Genomic DNA, 19,503 nt, shown 5'->3' with positions numbered 1-19,503 from the left:
TTCCATAAATATCACTGTAATGATTGTCAATGAAAATCAAAAGAAAAACTTACCCATGGTTAAACCAATGACAGATAAAATTACTTCTCATTCTAACATCCAATGGTTCTAAAATTTCGATGGTCTCAGTGAGTGGCCACCGCTTGGAGAGTCTCCCCTTAGAGTTAAACTCATCTTCACTCTTGTCACCCTCCCTGGGTCTGTTCCTATGAAGGTTTGTTACTTTTGCCCCCAGTGACTCTAGCAGCTGTCCAGATGGTGATTGATTTCTCCCCAAGTTCCAAAAGAATCAAGAAAGTGTGATTTTTATTTCTTCTACAAACTTACTATCTTCCCACCATAAATTTAAGAGCTTGCAATTACTGTGAGTATTCCTACTAATAAAACGAAGCCCAGAGCAAAGGCACAACTAAATATTTTAGATTCTCAAAGCAAACCCTTCAGAAAGATCTAAAATAAATAGAACTCCAGTGCCCTCCCCATGAACTAGCCCGGCCATGTGGCCGTAATTTATACCTAAGGAGAGGAAGGAAGCAGGGAGCCAAGGCAGACACTTTCCCCTTTACTATGATTCTAGTGTTCTTTATTGCATTTTTTTTATTCATTTCTTTTTTTAAATTTATTCTGATTTGTTATACATGATGGCAAAATACAATTCATTTCATATTACACATGAGCACAATTTTTCAAGACACTGATTGTACACAAAGCATTTTCACACCATTCGTGTCTTATACATGTACTTAGGGTAATGGTTTGTTTTTTTGTTTTTTTGTTTTTTTGTTTGTTTTGTGGTGCTGGGGATTGAACCCAGGGCCTTTTGCATGCAAGGTAAGCACTCTACCAACTGAGCTATGTCTCCAGCCCCTACTTAAGGTAATGATGTCTAACTCATTCCACCATCATTCCTACCCCATTGGCACCTCCTTTTCCCTCCCTCCCCTTTTTCCTATCTAAAGTTCCTCCCATGTTCCCCCCAAGATTGCCATTATGAGTCAGCCTCCTCGTATCAAAGAAAACATTCGGCCTTTGGCTTTTTGGGTCTGGTTTGCTTCACTTAGCATTATATTCTCCAACTTCATCCATTTACCTGCAAATGGCATGATTTTATTCTTTTTAAATGCTGAGTAATGTTCCATTGTGTATATATACCAAAGTTTCCCTATCCATTCATCTACTGAAGGGCGTCTAGGTTGGTTTCACAATTTAGCTAGTGTGAATTGTGCTGCTATAAACATTGATGTGACTGTGTCCCTATAGTATGCTGTTTTTAAGTCCTTTGGGTTTATTTCCTTTTGCATTTTCTTTTTTCTGATCTGACCTGGACCACATGAGAAATTAGCCCAGCTCTGGACAAGTCAAGTACTCATCCTTGGCAAGCCTGTGCCCTTTCCACCAAGTTAGGAGGCTTGCATCTTCTATGGTGAGTTTGTTGGTGCCCTTTCAGCCTTTGTTTATTGAGCCTGGCTGGAGTCTCTAACTTATGGGCCTAAGCTTTGTATTATGGCTGGGCAAGTTACACACTACAAAACAGGCTTTGATCTAATTCTCTTCCTTCATGTATCTTTCATACTGGCTCAAAGCTAATTGCACATCTCTTTGAGCATGTTAAAAAGCAAATAATGAATATTCATTGAGCTACAATTCTATGCAAGAGGTACAATGGAGAGTCCTAAAATGATGATCAAGCCCCTACCTTCCAGAGACTTACAATCTATAGGTCACAACAAGTGGTATGAGCCTTCATATTGCATGGCGATACTGCTTGTCATACACATGACCCATAACTTCAAAACTCTTTAATTTTTACATTCTTTTCTTTTTTTCTTTTTGGTATCAGGGATTGAACCTAGGGGCACTTAACCACTTTGCAACATTGCCAGTCCTTTCTGTATTTTTATTTAGAGACAGGGTCTCGCTGAGTTGCTTAAGAGCTTCACTAAGTTGCTAAGGCCAGCTTTGAACTTGTGATCTTCCTGTCTCAGCCTCCCGAGCTGCTGGGATTATAGACATGTGCCACTGCACCCAGGTCATTTTGACATTCTTATATAACTTGTCTTCGATGCTCATGGTACATCACTGTGGCTAGCTCTGGCAACCTTCATTCCACTTTGCTTTTGGTGCAAACGGTTAGGAAGCTGAAATGTTATGTCCTAGACAAATTTGCAACTATATTTGCAAGGTAATGCAAAGAGAGGCAAGGTTGGAAGATAAGAGTGTTTAGAGAGAATCATGGCAGAGAAATCTAGTGTCCAGTCTCCAGTTTCATGGAGCTTGCTGTTGTGGCTATAGTCATGGCCATTTACTGGTAGCTATAGGTTAGCTATGCTTCTTATGAGTAGTTGCCACTACTTTATTGCAGAGGTGGGATGGAGAGCAGGCTGGAATTAGGACGCTATTTGGACAAGGTCCCATTTCACCACTGGTCTGTTCTATGGCTTTATACAAATCATTTAATCTCTGCATGATCTTTGCTGTTCAGGAAGCAAGGGCAACACTGATGGTTCTTCTTGTACACTATCCCTGAAGATGAATGAAATTACTAGACAATATAATCACACTTCTTTATAAAAGAGGGTGAAAATCCTGACACTAACTCCTAGACCACTCCTCCAAAGTGGCATCCATTTACCCCAAGCATTTTGGAACGAGGAAGAAATTCCTGAACACACTGAGGACCTGACCATTGAAGAACATCTATTTTCTTTGTTTCATGTGGTTTCCATTTATTTACAGAGTGCCATGGTTATTCATAATGCTTTACAAACCATAAAAACAAGGTCTCCACCCTATAGAATTTACAGTGTAATTTAAACAGACATGCTGCATGGGCTGGCAGGTCAGGCATGCTGGGGGATGGTGTTGGTGTTGTATAACATGGGTGTGGAGGGTTTCTTCTTGACTTATAAATACTTTCCAGTTACAAGGCCCTTTCATCTGGGATCCCCAAGCACTTTAGAATAGCAATAACCCCGATTGCTTTCTAAATGCACTTTCCATAAACTGTTATGGGGACTGAGTAAATGCTTTTAAATGTCTATTAATTGATCTGTGGATCTGTTCATTGTCCATATTAAACAGCATGGATGTAAACACGACAGTGTAGGTGAGGCCTGATTCGGGCTGTGGTCTGGCTGCTCACAGATCACAATTCCAGAGAGGGTTGGCATCCTTGCCCTGGTGCTGGAAGGGCCACAGGGACACCTGTGGATTTTCCCAGGAGAGATGCTCTCTCAACCTAGATTCAGAAAGATCACCTCCTGGAGCCCTGATTCACCATTTATGGGCAAGTGAGCATTTCAAAATCAGCTGAGTTTGGAGAAAGAATTTCCACTGCAGAAACCTGGGTAGTCCTCCTTGGCTAACCTAGTGATTCTCATTCGACTCCCTCCTAATTGCTCCATCCAGTGTTTCTGATGCTACTCTTCTCTCTACTCTTCTCTGTAGCCTTCCATAATGCCTACCACTATCCATCCACTACACTCACCTCCACTATATGTATACATTTGCTTCTTTTCCTAGAGGACCCACCTTTCTCCATGTCCATAAATGTACCTGCCTTAAAGTTTTGTGGTTTTTTGATTCTTTTGTTTTGTTTTTTGTTTTGCATGAGGGATTGGACCCAGGGGCCCTTATCCTCTAAGCCACACCTCCAGCTCTGTTAATTTTTTATTTTGAAACAGGGTCTCACTAAGTTACTTAGGGCCTTGCTAAGTTGCTGAGGCTGGCTTTGAACTTGTGGTCCTCCTGCCTCAGCCTCCCAAGCCGCTGGGATTACAGGTATGTGCCATCATGCCCAGCTGCCTCGACGTTTTTGAAGTACCAGGGGCTCCTTGAGTCCAGGAATTATGTCTCATATAGTAATCTCTCAGGAGATTTTTTTGAAGGATCTTGCTGTACCTTGAAGGGGTGATGAAGGAGAAGGAAAGGAGCAACTATAGCCTAAGACCCCTGTGAACTATATATAACCCAGGTTTTGTAAGATTTTGTCCAATCTACTGTACGGAGGTCACTCTATAATAATGCTAACAATTGAATTATGAAGTGTTAAAAAATAGGGAGGGGTGCTATGAATTTGAAACTAGTTTTAAATTAAAATATACATAACAAAAAGTTATCATTTTAGCCACTTTTAAGTTTACAGTTCATTGGCATTAAGTACATTCACACTGTGAATCATCTCCAGAACTTTTCATCTTCCAAACTGAAACTCTGTACCCATCAGATACTGACTGTGCTTTCCCCCTCCCCCAGCCCCTGGCCACCACCATCCTACCTTCTATGCTAGGCACTTCACATAAGTGGAACTGTACGTTTGGCCATTTGTGATTGGCTTATTACATTTAGCATAAGTCTTTAAGGTTCACTGTCTTGTAGCACGGGTCCACTTTTCTTTCTTTTAAAGACTGAATAACATTCCATTGCATGTCTGTGTCATTGTGTTTGACCATCCACCTGTCAGTGGACACATGGCTGCTTCCACATTTTGACTCTTGTGAATAGTGCTGCTCTAAACATGGGTGAACAAACAGACCCTGCTTTCACTCTTTTTGGGGTATATGCTCAGAATTGGGATTGATCGATAGCACTAATTCTATATTTAATATTTCGGAGGAAGTGTTATAGCAATTTCTATACAAGCTGTACCATTTAACATTCCCACCAACAGTGCATAAGGGTTTCACTTTCTCTACATCTTCATCAACATAGGTTGTTTTCTATTGTTGTTGTTTTAATAGCCATCCTAGTAGGTGTGAAGTGTTATCTCATTGTGGTTTTGACTAGATTCACTGTATTGATTCTCCATGATAAACGCAATCTCATGGAGATTCTTCCTCATTAGAATTGAGCCTTCCTCCAGGGACCTGAAAGGTAAGGGGGCTTGTAGCCTACTGCACTTCTGCATCCAGGCCAGCAGGGGGCACTTCCACAAACCGTCGGACAGATGGCAGGGCAGCTTGCTTGCCCAGGCCAATGGAGGGTCCTAGATCACCATCAAGGGGGCCTTTTTGTTGCTGGACTCACTTCCCTCTCATCTTGTGCTCCTCGTGGCGTCAGCATTGAAGAGAATCAAGCAGCCTATGGAATAACAATGTTTCTCAATGGGGATGCTACTGTCAAATTCCAGTGGGACAATTCATTTTATAGGACAATCTCACACACTGCAGAATCCTAGGCCCCTTTTGCTAAGCTAGTTATTGTAACCATCAAAACGCCCCACCCACATTTCCAAAGTACCTCCTCTGGGGAGAGAAGCTGCCCATTTGAGAACCAGGCATAGAAAGGAAACTGAAGAGTCCCAGTATCTTCTGCTCACTCATGCGAAGCAGCCACTGCTATAATGAGGTCTTATGTCCAGTTCATGGGATGCTGGGGCTCAGCCAAGGAAAACATCACAGGTGGCTTTAGGTGACCTAGATCACTCCCCTGAGTCTGTTACTGGTTAGTTGTCAGCGGCAGGCTCATGTGTCAGGAGAAAGGGGAAGACACTCTAAAAGCAAGGTGAGCATACAACAGAAAGCATATGGCCCCCTCCCCCACTCCCACCACCAGGACTTGCCATCTGAGCCTGGTCCTTTCAATGACCAGTGGACAACCCCCCACCTCTATCCCAGCTGGAGAATGAACACTACTGCCCTCCGCAGTCTCTGCCTGGCCTCTGCTGGGTTAAGGGACTTCATTTCCCTGTGCTGCCATAGCAACCGGGAAACAACCTCTGCCACAATGAAAAGGATGGTGCTGTGGCCCAGATCTGTAGATGCACACAGCGAGTAACAGAGCAACCAAAACCAAGGGACAACAAGGGCTCCCGCAGAGGACAGAGAGGTTGTCCAGAGAGTATACAATCCGGGGCTTGAGGAGTCTGGGCAGGCAATTTATTTTTCTCTGCACAAAGATGCACACTGTCTAAACTGTGTGGCTGGTTGTTACTAAGAAGCTGCTGTAAGAGGGAAAAATGTATTTAATAAAAGGCCCAGTGTTTGTGGTCTTCTTGTGCTTGCTGCTGAGCTTTGGAAATCTTGAGGTGTGACAAGTTTTCAGCCTTCAAAACCAAGATGAACTGCCCCTGAGAAGGGTGGTCAGAGGGGAAACATGTTTAAGCTCTCTCTCCTGAGCCGGGGACACGGGAAGTTGGTCCAGAACAAACAGAAGTTGGAAGTCTATTTTGAACCAGAGGTGAGTCTTATGGCTGAAAAGGGGCATGTTTTGGGAGTGGGGGGAAGAATGCTCTATCCTTTCACTTGAGGATGAACCAGGTGTGTCTTGGTGTGGGTTGTTACTGAGCTGGTGAGGGTCTCTCGCAGATCTTAATGTAGTTGGCCTCATATCCCAAGATCGCCCCTGGGGTCCTCTTCCTTCCTCTTGCACCTTGACGGACAGCCTTCTGTATTTGAAATGGAAGGAGAATCCAGATTGCCTGGAATTTGGGTGGTTTGGTTCATGACCAGAATTCCCACCTGGGTTCTAGGCAAGCCGTTGTTTATTTGGTTTTTAGAAGTCGTGCTCTGAGGTTGAAATGCTATGTGTGTTTGTGCCATTTCAATGGCTTCCTTGAACTTTCTGGAATTCAACCCACAGGATTCATATTTAATATATGCCAAAAAAAAATCTCATTTTAGAGGATTTTAAAGAGGTGGCAAAATTTCCTGGTTGTACTAGAATTTTATTTCTTGAATCCTGCCAGGAATAAGAAATCCATTGGGAGGGCTTTGCAAATTTGGGGTCATACAGAGATTTCCATTGTCATGGCAGTTTGTCATGATATTTGACCTTTGCTGTGTTAAAAGACATATAAAATTTCAAAGGACCTCTATGGCCAATGCCATTTACTTACAAGATATGTAACTATTTTATAGGCTCCTAAATAGCCAAATTAGGTAAAGTTACATAGCATCTGGAATGTGTAGAAATTCTCCCTGTGTGCAGCTGAACCAGTAGTGGGTTGGAATGGTTTTCTCCTATTTAAACTGTCAACCCGTCCAGATCTAATTTCAAAGTTATCTGCTGCCCTTGACAATTCTGACTACCTACTTGCATATCAGAAACTTTAACTGGCCCATTACCTACACTGTACCCACTCCAGCCTCTGCACATGAATGGCTCTCCTGACAATCGTATGGAATAAAATAGAATCATGCCCTGGGTCCTACTAATTTTGAGATGCGGGAAGAAAAACCAGTTGCTAAGAAGAGTATTTGTGTTTCACACCGGTAATCCCAGCAACTGAAGCAGGAGGATTGCAAGTTCAAGGTCAGCCTGGGCAACTTAGCAAGATCCTGTCTCAAAAAGTCAAAAAAGAGCTGGGCATGTAGCTCAATGGTAGAACACCCCTGGGTTCAATTCCCAGTACCAAAAATAAAAGAGTAATTGTGTTCCATGATTCCACATGAAGCAACTCAGAGAAAATCAGTAACTGAAGGGAAAGTCAAACACTGCACGAGTGGAATTTGCTAAAAAGGGTCTTCCACAGTGATTCAATCAAGGCAATTTTTTTTCATTACAGGATTACTTGAACTGGAAGTCCCCAGAAGACTATGTCCTGGTCAGCAAACCTCAGAATGAGGAGGATGCCAACCAACATTCTTGGAACCTCTTTCTTCCCAAGACTTTTAGCACACGAAAGGGTGCCCTGATCCTCTACTCAGAAGGGCTTGCCATCTCAGCATGGACCCCCAAAGAGAGGAGAAAGGGCTCCTGCTGCCCCAAAGGTCACAAGAAGGGGCTGGATCTTGAACTTCATACCCTTCAAGATCTCAAAGAAGCTGTCCTGGCATATGGAAGGAAGCAGGTAGGCAGAGCAGTTCCTCGGGATTGGGGAAGGCACTGGCTTGTGTGTCTAGAAATCCAGTTGCAGCCCTGGGGATAACTTCCTGGACCCTAGGAAAGGTATGAAACCCTCAGATGTCCATTTCCTCATCACTGAAATATGTTTGTATGACGGCCACACAGAATCTTCATGAGGCCTGCATGAGCTAATACATGAAGAAGGGCTCTGTTACCATTTTGTATTTTCTTTTCTGTTATAGTAACAAAGTCCTTTTAAGCATTCAGACAGATTCAGGCCAGCAGACATTTCACCAGGAGTCCTTGAAATCCTGTCTCAGAATCATGAGCATCATCATCCTACCTCTGATGTTCTTGGCTTTGTGGAAAAGAGAAGAATATTTTAAATATTTACCTTGGTCCCTTCAGCGTCTGGAAGACAAATTAATGACCTTTTCCATTCTGCATTTAATATTAAGGGGAACCCAGTATGCTCATTTTCTGATTCAGACTTTCTTGTGAGATGCCCACATAGACCCTGTCTTATATAACTGCAGGCTTCAGCCCTTTTGACCAAGGCCATAATATTATCTGGGAAGATGTGTCCCTTTATGAAATTCTAGATTTGAGATGATGGATTACTCTGTGGTTTGAATCTCTGCTGACTAATAAAATCATTAGCTTCTGACACCAGGCCCTCCATACGTTGGTTTCTCTTCCATCTCCCACCTACTCTTGCCAACATCTCTACTTGGGGCCCCTCAGCCCCCTATGTGCCTAGTTCGCTCCAACACCCTATGCCCTTTCTATGGCAGCTAACTCCTACCCACCCTTTAACAAACAGCTCAAATATCATCTCCTCTCTGAAGCTTTCTCCCACTTCCCTAGGCAGAGATATCCCTGGGCTCCTACTTTTGCAAACATTCCCATACCATCACGCATTGAGATTTATCTCTGACCATCTGTCATCCCTGATAGAATAACATCTCCCCCATCACAGGGACTATGTCTAAATCACTTCCATAAATGTTTATGGAATGAATCAGCCATGCATGATACTTTCAATGTTTCTTAGATTGTCTCCCATTATCATTATTGGACAATTTATCACCTACCCCCACCCTAGACAGAGCTTTCAAAGGAATGCTCTTTCTGTTTCCTTCCCCCACTTCAAAATAGAAAGGCTGGATGACCTTGACCAAACACTCAATTGTCCTTTGTCTTGAAATCCTACATTTAGGATGAAAGGAAGCCAATTGTTCTCAGATGCTTACTGCTACTTTGTAGCTGTTATTTTATTTAATCTTCACAATGACCTTGTAAAATGTGCCCCCCTTTTATAGATAAGGAAACTAAAGCTCATAGGAGCTGTGTGATTTGCCCCAGGCCAGAGAGCTAGTAAATCACTAAGCCAGGATTCAAAAATGCGACTGTCTACCTCTAGGGACAGCATGGTCTGCACTTTGTCCTATTGTCTGTGGACCTGAAGGACACAAGAGGCTGTCTGTCTGGTGTTTGCCTGTTTGCCCTCAGATTCTCTCTGCACACCCTTCTCCTGTTTGGCTCTATGTCACAAGGGGGTTGAACACAGGCTATGTACAATCCCACAACTGTCTGTTGCCGCAGGACGGCTGCAGCAAAATAACAGGGGGGGGGGGGTATGACGATGCGGCAGTCTGTGTCAACTGGTTCCTGATTGAATTGACAAGGGGAGAAGACTGGAGAGGGAGAAGGGGAAAGATGGGTAGGTTCCCCCTCCAACTCTCCTCAAGTGATTAGATACGTCTGCATGATCTGTGATCCAGCTCCCAACAGACAGACACATGATGGCTCTGAGCTCCTTCAGGTGACTCCACCAGCAATTCCTTTTTCCCTCTAGCATAAGAGTGGTCCCAGCTTCTGATATTACTGATCTTAGAGTTGTCTTGTATGGGGTTCTCCTGTGGCATGGTGGGAAACAATAGTCTTTAGCAGTGTGGGTGCAACTGGCAAGATGATGCCACAGTCTGCCTTCATGAGCAGGAGGCAGGAGCATTAGTTGCATTGTATCTGGATGTTGGCATAAATGTGGTCCTGCCCTATGAGACTTCCAACAAAACTTGAGGTTGTATCCCTTTTGTTCGGGTAGATAAGGGAGTATATTGAACTCCATAGAAAATATATTGCCTCAGTATCCGATTTCTGAGCTCCCCAAACCTGTGTGTAACCAACCCCTAAAATTAAATTCCTTCTGTGTTTAAATACTTGGAGTAGTTTCTGGTTAGACACTGACTGTTATGCAGAACAACTGCCCAGAGTAATACCTCCCACAGCCTCAGATGCATGTCCATATGGCTACAGTCTTTGGGCAACAGGGATCTTGTTAATTTATGAAGTAGGTGAGTCCATTTGGGAACAACTTCATTTGGGTCAGATTTGGGCTCAATGAAAAAAAAAATAAGTTCTTGTCTCTGATATCCATCTATTAGATTTATAGCTCATACAAAACAGAATACAATAGTCTAACTCCGAATGGGTAGAAGGGAAATGATGTGAAGAAACCAGAAAGGAAATAAGTTTTGGAATAATAGCAGGGCAGGAAAATTAAGATTAGAAAACATAGACCATTAAAAGAGGAGAGAAAGCAACTCAAAGAGTAGAACTCTGGAAAAAAGAGCATCATCTGATTAGGAAGAGTACAGACTAAGAAGACAATTTCCAAACGCTACCCAGAGCTGAAAAGGCTACAGGGAAACAGCAGTTTCATGCATTAGGAACAGAAATTCATGTGATGTTTCTAGAAGGCATTTTTGAAAAAAATCTAAATTGAGTGAATACACTTTGATTCAGTTTTCTACTTTGAGAACTTGCCCCTAGGAAATAAATGATATGTCCAAAGATTTATTGCACAAAATGTTTAGTGTTATTTGTATCTCTAATTTTTATTTTATTATAATTTTTATAGTTCTTAAATTCTTTAGTTATTTATTAGTACGCAAAACACTAAAAATAATAAATGTAACACAATAAACATTGATTAGATAAATTACAATATAATCATTTAATGGGTTTTGGGTCAGATGATAAGTCATGTATCAGTCATAAATAACATGTGAAAATAAAATAGTATTCATATATAGGTAATAAAAACACCAATGTTCAATAATATTTTTTAAATATCTACTGAGTTCCTTTTGCTTCTAAGTGCTTCCCAAGTATAATTCATTTATGCTTTCTAACAGTCCTGGGGGTAAGTGATATTCCATGATCCCATTTTAAAGATGAGGAAACTAAAGCACAGATAATTTGAGTAACTGACCCAAGAAGATCATTGCACCAGAATTCCAGACCAGGCAGTATAGAAAACATTGCCATCCTAAAATGATCCAAATTTTTAAAAGATTAATTATACATTCTTAGAAGTATACACATCAAATTTTTCCTCTGGGTTCAACCATGACTAGTGTAGTTATAAATCATATTTTTATTTATATATTTCTTTTTATCAGACATTATTTCTTAAAGCCATAGAATTAAAAAAACAGAAAAAAAATATTTTTGGCTTTGAAGGAGGTAGACAGTTGGCCCTAGAGATCCCAGTGGGAGATGAAGGAAGGAAATAAAATAGCAAACTGTGCTTTGGAGGTGTAGTTCAGCAATAGAGTGCTTATCCAACATACTATGTTGTAAATTGAAACCACTGATAACCATACTGTCTTCCCCCAGGGGCAGTATTTCTTTGTACACATAGGATAGGTCAAGAATTAAAGACACCATATTCCAAGTAAAATAGAAAGGTGGAGGGAATTAAATGAGGAGGGTTCACCAGTATGGTAGAACTGTTGAGGGAAGAATCTCTACTGGCTGGACCAAGAATCAAGAAACCTACTCGGGCCCCACTCAGATCTGGGAAAATGGAGTCAAGGAGGTGCAATTCAATGTCCAAAGTATCTCCCAATGTTTTAGTCAGCTTTTTCGCTGCTGTGACAAAAGGACCCAACCAGAACAACTATAGAAGGAGGAAAAAGTTTACGTGGGGGCTGTTTCAGAGGTCTCGATCCATAGACAGCAGGCTCCATTCCTTGGGGCTCAAGGTGAAGCAGAACAACATGGTAGAAGAGTATGGGGGAGGGAAGTGGTTTGCATGGTGCTCAGGAAGAAGTGGGAGAGACTTCACTTGCCAAATATAAATATATACCCCAAAGCCATGCCCCTAATACCTACCTCCGCCAGCCACATCCCACCTGCCTTCAGTTACCATTCAATTAATCGCATCAGGTGATTAATTCACTGATTGGGTTAAGGCTCTCACAACCCAATCATTTCTCCTCTAAATCTTCTTGCATTGTCTCACACATAAGCTTTTGGGAGATACCTCACATATAAACCATAACACCCAGCATCCCCAGTTCTATGTGTGGGTCTGATGGGATGCACATAATATCTCTGGAATTTATGCCTCAACATACACTCACTCTTTAACACTCTATATGGCCCAGCTTCCTAAGGAGCAAAGATAAATGTGAAGTCAAGAGACCAAGAGTTCTCAGACTTCAAGATACATACAAATATGTTCCTTGGTGGTTGATTTGCCTTTTTTTCCCTAAATATATTTGTTTATTTTTAGAGTCATTTATTTCATTTTTATTTATTTATTTTAATTAGGTATATGTGACAGCAGAATGCATTTTGAATCATTGTACATAATTGCAGCACAACTTTTCATTTCTCTGGTTGTATACATGTAGTGTTGCACCATATGCACAGTCCTAGGGTAATTATGTCCATCTCATTCTGCCACAGTCTGATAACGCCAAGGTCGCGGGTTCGTTCCCCGTACGGGCCACCAAATGCCACAGTCTGGCTGGGCACAATTCAGGAGCCACTTGTCAAAAGAAACTAACTTTATTTTTAGAACGATACAAGATAAACAAAACAGCTCCTCAGGAAAAAACCCTCAGAGCCCAACTGCCACCACCGGCTTCCCACCAGCCACACACCCCAACAACCTCCTCCTCCCACAATCCTCCTGCTCTTGAGGCCAATTGGCTGGGTCGCATGGGCGGAGCCAAAAAAGTCCCCCAATGAGCAGCTGGTAGTCTGAAAGGGCAGGGAAACAGCTCAATGAGCATCTCCACAGAGGAGCCAATCAGCTAGATGTTGCTGGGGCCGCTGTGAGCCAATCATCAGCTGGCAGTCTGAAAGTTTGCTGGAGCCCCTTCGGCTGTGGCTCTCAACATCATTCCACCATCTTTCCTGCCCCCATGCCCCCTCCCCTCCTCTCCCTCCCCTTTGCCCAAACAAAGTTCCTCCATTTTCCCATAAACCCCACCACCACCATTATGGATCAGCAACCACTTATTAGAGAGAACATTCGGCTTTTGGTTTTTTTGGGATTGGCTGGTTGATCTTTATTTTTTTTTAATTTTGAGTTATAGATGGACACAATACCTTTGTTTTATTTATCTGTATGTAGTGCTGAGGATCAAACCCAGTGCCTCACATGTACTAGGCAAGTGTTATACTACTGAGTTACAGCCCCAGCCCTTGATTTGCTTTTTAGAACAGAAATAAATCTTGTTCAGCACTCTGAAAGTTAAAATCATTCTTCTTCAGGTCTTTCATTCCTTCAAATTATTATTTAGAAGTCAAATAGCTATAAAACCTAGATAACTATAATTTGGGAGTAGTTTCTAAATGATAGTCATAATGATGCTCTTGAAGCATCACAGAATTCTAAGGTGTCTCTCAAATCAAAAATATCAAGTAATTTTCAAATTGTTAAGCATTTCTTATTCTTATATTTTTAGTATTATTGTAAATCTACTGATATTTTAATATGTCTGTATTAGTCCATTTTCTATTGCTATAACTGTATATGACGGTTGAGTATAAAGAATGGAGGTTCTGGAGGCTGGGAAGTCTAAAGGCATGCACCAGCATCTGCTCCACATCTGGTGAGGGCCTTCTTGCTGCATCATAACGTGGCAGAAAACATCAAATGGAGTGATAGAGCAAGCAAGCTTTCTTCTATTCTTAAAAAGCCACTAATGCTTCTATAGGGACCACACCCTCATAACCTCATCTAATACCAATTATGTCTCAAAGACCCTACTTCCAAATACCATCAACATATGAATGCAAAGATTAAATTTCCAATATGTAAACTTTTAGAGGACATGTTCAAACCATGGCAATGCCCCATAATGAGATGTTGATTAAGCAATATATTAAAATAAAAAATAGCATGCCATTTTTCTATTCTGTGGAGGGATAAATGGGATTTAGATAATTATAGCAGACTTCAACCATTTCCTTTATAAATGGGACTATATTTTGAAGTATTGTCAGTCTTGTTCCATTGATTAGATCCACACTCAACTATACCCCCTAATTTCTCCCCACATCCTAATACTCAAGGCACTTAATTCTTTGGTTATTGTTTTCAGACACTGTCTAACCCATGGAAGTTTACCACTGTATCAAGTAAGAAAATACTATGAGAAATATGTATTTGAATCAAGCTTATTTTTCCCATCTTACATAACATAAATTCATATAAAATAAGAAAATATAGAATGGAGGATATTACCCTTTCAGCCAACGATCACGGGGGTGAAAATTCCCTTTGCAAGACCTGATCAATAACCAGCTACTTGTTTGATGATGTCCCTAAAAAAGCTGTTAATCAAGTGTTAAGGAGGCAGCAAGGCTAAGCAAGGAAGTGACTTGACTGCTCTTTTTCCTGGTGTCCTGCATTTGTGCAGGTCCTGAGCACTTGTACTTAGAGGTTTTCATAAACCTAGAAGTAGGAAGGACCAAAGAGAAAGGTGGGCGAACTCAAAGGTAATGTCAATAACCTGACACTCATGGAGTGCTTACGTATCTGTGTAATGGCTTCTCTCAATCCGTTCAAGCCCATGAACTGTGTGCTCGAACTGCTCCATTTTATAGGGGAAAGAAACTGGGACTTGACACTAAATTACTTGCCCCAAATTACACATGCAACAGAGTTAGAGTTGGAGCTTGGACAACCCTTCCAAAGCCCCACTCTTAATAGAGGGCCTGACTTTGAAAGACTCCAAATAGCCCAGGTGGAGAAAGCATCTCCCCAGTGTTTGTAAAAAGTGGATCTGGGGCTGGGATGTGGCTGGGTGATGGAGTGTTTGCTTAGCATGTGCAATGCCCTGGGTTCCATCCCCCACAACACACACACACACACACACACAGTTTTGTCTTTCCTTAAAATAACTCTTTTCAATTCTAAAAACAAATCAGATTTTCATTAAAAATCAATCTGGGTTATAAATAACATTTTTATATTAAACAATATATATGATCCAGTAGACTCTTGTTTTTCTAGATTTATGTTCTTCATCCATCAGTTCCCTGTATAAGCAACAGAGAACATTTATAATAATGCTCATCTAGAACTTACCATTATGGCAGTCACCATTCCAATCATTTCACTTTATATTTAATCCTCACAATAACTTTATAATTTATCTCCATTTTTATTGTGGCAACATATACATAATAAAATTTACCATTCTAACCATTTTTTGAAAGTGTAGAGTTTGGTGGTTTAAGTGCATTTCACATTGTTGTACAAACATTCCTACCATTCATTTTCGAAATTTTTTCATTTTACCAAACTGAAACTCTGTATCCATTTAATATTAACAACCAATTTCCTCCTGCCACTTGCCCCAGGCAACCAACTTCCTGTGTCAATGAATTCAACTACTCGGAGTGCATCATATGAGTGAATTCTACAGAAAAACCTCACACACTCCTCTTTGTTTTTGTTTTGGTACTAGAGATTGAACCCAGGGACACTATCACTGAGCTACATCCCCAGCCTTTTAAAAATTATTTTTATTTTTTATTTTCGGTACTGGAGATTGAACCCAGGGATGCTTAGCCACTGAGTCACATCCCCAGGCCTTTTTATTTTGAGACAAGGTCTCACTAAGTTGCTTAGGGCCTCGCTAAGTTGCTAAGGCTGGCTTTGAATTTGCCATCCTCCTGCCTCAGCCTCCGAATGACTGAGATTACAGGCCACTATGCCTAACAGAAATTCTTCCCTTTTAAAACTGATCAATAGTCCATCTTGTGTTTATACCACATTTTGTTTATCCATTCACCCATCAATGGACACTTGGGTTGTTTTCAGACTTTGGCTATAGTGACTAATGCCCCAGGAACATGAGAGTACAACTATCTGTACATGTTCCTGCTTTCAGTTCCTCTGTGTATGTATCTAGAAATGAAATTGCTAGATAATGAGCAATTCTATTTTTTAATTTTTTCAAGAATCACTGTACTGTTTTCCACCATTTTACATTCCCACCAGCAGTGCACAAGCATTCCAGTTTCTCCATATCCTTGCCGACACTGGTTTTCTGTTTTCTTTTCCCTCTCTCTTCAAAATTCTATAGAAGTTATCCTAACTGGTATGAAGTAGTAGCTCACTGCAGTTTTGATTTGCCTCTCCCTAGTGGAAAGTAACATTGAGCATCTTTTCATGGGTTTATTGGCCATCTGCACATCTTTTTTTTTTTTTTTTTAATATCTATTCAAGTGCTTTACCAGTTTTTTTAACTGGATTTTTGGGTTTTGAGTTGTAGGAATTCTTAAACATTCTGATATAAATTTGCAAATGTTTTACCCTATTCTGTAGGTTACCTTTTCACTGTTCATAGAATTCTTTGATGCACAGCAGTTTTTAATTGTTTTTCTTTTTTTCTTTTTTAATTAATTAATTTATTTTACATTAGAATGCATTTTGACATATTGTACATGAATGGAGCACAACTTCTCATTCCTCTGGTTGTGCATAGTTCAGAGTCATTCCAGTAGTGTAATCATACAGGTATAGAGAGTAATAATGTCTGTCTCATCCTACCGTCCTTCCCATCCCCACAGCCTCAGCCCTCCCCTCAAATCCAATTTATCTACTTTTTCTTTCTTTTTTTGCCTGTTCTTTTGGTGTCATATCCAAGAAATCATTGCCAAATCCATTGTTATGAAGTTTTTCTTCTAAGAGTTTTATAGTTTTAGCTTTTATGTTGAGGTGTTTGTTCCAGTTTGAATTAATTTTTTTGTGAGTAAAGAAATCATGGCTCAACTTCATTATTTTCATGTAAGATATTTATTTATATCACCCCCATTTGACAGGTTAAGAAACCAAGGAACAGATTGGCCAAATAAATTCCCCAAGGTCACACAGCTAGGAAGTCATTGGGATAGAATTTAAACCCAAGCCAACTGAGCTTTTATAGGAACTGGAGCTTAATTTTTTGCCATTTGCAATTTTGGTTGTTATACCTTTATGTTTGTGACATGTGGCTGGCCAAAGCTTTTGATGCTAAATGGTTTGGTCAGGAATCAAGACTTCTTATAGCATTGCATTAATGAGAAAATTCAGACCACTTCACGATTCTCTTCTTTTTAAAAAAATATTTTTAGTTGTAGATGGGATATATATATATATATATATATATATATATATATATATATATATATATATTTTTTTTTTTTTTTTTTTTTTTTTAATGTGGTGCTGGGGAATGAACCCAGTGCATTACATGTAGGCAAGCGCTATACCACTGAGCTACAATCCCAGCTCGAGGATTATCTTCTTTATAACCTGGTATGTGTGGTTGCCAAAGACCATATGATCAGGAACACATGGTTGCCAAAGATAAATGGGAGTGAGAACACTATTCTGTACTATTCATACAGAAATCTGCAGAGAAAGGGACTGGATGAGAGTGGCATTGTTTGTCCAGGCTGATTGAAGGCAGGCAAGGGCTAGCGAAGGCTTTTCAGCCACAGCTGCCTGAACTCTCTTCTTCCCACCCTGCCCCCACCTCTACTCCAGTTGCATTCACCTGGCAGCCTCAAGACTGGCTCTAGTCACACCTGCACAGGTGTGAAAATAATGACCTGTCACCCTGTATCTAAGGCTTGGGCTGTACCAGAGCACACTGACTCCAGCAGCTGATGAGGGACAGGAGGCATCAGCTGTGCATATTGAGAGGACTTCTGTCTGGAGCTCACCTCAGGGCACAAGTGGTCAGCCGTGAGTTCAGACATGACTGGTTCTTTCTTTCTTTTTTTTTTTTTAATTTTTTAATATTTATTTTTCAGTTCTCGGCGGACACAACATCTTTGTATGTGGTGCTGAGGATCGAACCCGGGCCACAGGCATGCCAGGCTACTGCTTGAGCCACATCCCCAGCCCATGACCGGTTCTTTCCACTGAACTGAACTAACAACTAATGAGTAGTCACTAAGTAGACAGTGTCCAGAACAATACCTGACATGTAGCAGATGCTTAACAAAGTCATTGGATGAGCATATTAGCTGCCAGGGCATATCAGGGGGTGGTCTTGACCTCTATTCAATAGAAGTTCATAATCTAGTGAAGGAGGCCAATTTGTATCCCAGTGACACTTGCTACAAGGCAATCTATGAGAAAAGCTGAGATATAATTTATGAATATGCTATGGTATGAATAAGGTAGCAATTGTGACTGATCTTTTATATTTTATATTATCATTTTAAAATTGCACTATCTATGGGGTATGGTGTGATGATTCAATATATACAGCGCATAATGGTAAGAACAGGGTAGTTAGCATTTCCTTCTCCTTAAACATCTTTTTTCAGATGAATAGTTTGCAAATTTTTTCTCCCATTCTGTAGGATGTATCTTTGCTGTGTTGAGTGTTTCCTGATCAAGCTGGGCTCAGAGGCCCTATTGTACAGCTACCCAGGATGCTGAGATGGGAGGAAAAATAAAAATTTTTATTAATATGTAACAATTGTACATATTTATGAAGTACAGTGTGATGTTTCAATACATATATACAATGTGTGCTGATCGAATCAGGTAGTTGACATTTCCACCTCCTCATCTTTACTTTGTACTTTGTGTTTGGGGTTTTTGAGCTCCTCTCTTCTAGGTATTCACAAAATAGATAATAGGTTATTATGAACTACATTCACTAGAACTTATTTCTTCTCCTTCTTCTCCTTCTCCTTCTCCTTTTGTGCTGGGGTGGAACCCCAGGGCCTCATGCACACGAGGCAAGTGCTCTACCATACAGCTACACCCTTAATTATATTCCTTCAATTTAACTGCATCTCAGTACCTGTTATCCATTCTTTCTGTATCTCCTTTCCTCTCCACCTCCACCTGCCTCTAATAATCACTGTTTTGCATTCAGATCTACTTTTTTAGCATCCATATATGAAAGAGAGAGAGAGAGAGAGAGAGAGAGAATGAGGTATTTGTCTTTATGTGTCTGGTTTATTTCACGTAACATGACGTCCTCTAGTTGTACCTATTTTGCTGCAAATGATAGGATATCATTGTATTTTACAGTCAAATAATATTCCATTGTATGTATGTGTTTGTGTGTGTGTGTGTGTATCACATTTTCTTTCTCCATCAGTTGATGGGCACCTATGTCAATTTTATATTTGAGCTATTGTAAATAGTGCCACAATAAACATGGCAGTGCATCTATTTCTTTTGTAGGCTGATTTTCCTTCCTTTGGATATATACTCAGTAGTGGGATTCCTGGATGATATAGTAGTTCTATTTTTAGTTCTTTGGGGGACCTCCATACTGTTTTCCACAGTGGCTGTACTAATTTACATTTCCACCAATAGTGTATATGAGTTTCCTTTTCCCTACATCTTCACCAGCACTTGTTAGTTTTCCTTTTTTATTGTAGTCATTCTAA

General features: G+C 40.6%; 1 protein-coding gene across 1 annotated transcript in view; it reads left to right on the top strand.

The window, feature by feature from the left end:
- The first annotated feature begins 6,093 nt into the window (after window positions 1–6,093).
- Kiaa2012 (KIAA2012 ortholog) overlaps window positions 6,094–19,503 on the top strand; it is a 106,968-nt gene continuing 93,558 nt past the window's right edge. The window contains exons 1-2 of the mRNA XM_076866834.2: window positions 6,094–6,177; window positions 7,505–7,789. Coding sequence (XP_076722949.2) covers window positions 6,094–6,177; window positions 7,505–7,789 — 369 coding nt within the window. The remainder of the gene's footprint in view (window positions 6,178–7,504; window positions 7,790–19,503) is intronic.

This window comes from Callospermophilus lateralis, chromosome 9 (genome assembly GCF_048772815.1).
Source record: "Callospermophilus lateralis isolate mCalLat2 chromosome 9, mCalLat2.hap1, whole genome shotgun sequence".
Classification (NCBI taxonomy): Eukaryota; Metazoa; Chordata; class Mammalia; order Rodentia; family Sciuridae; genus Callospermophilus; species Callospermophilus lateralis.
The sequence above is the reverse complement of the archived record's forward strand: the minus strand, read 5'-3'. Positions and strand labels throughout refer to the sequence as shown.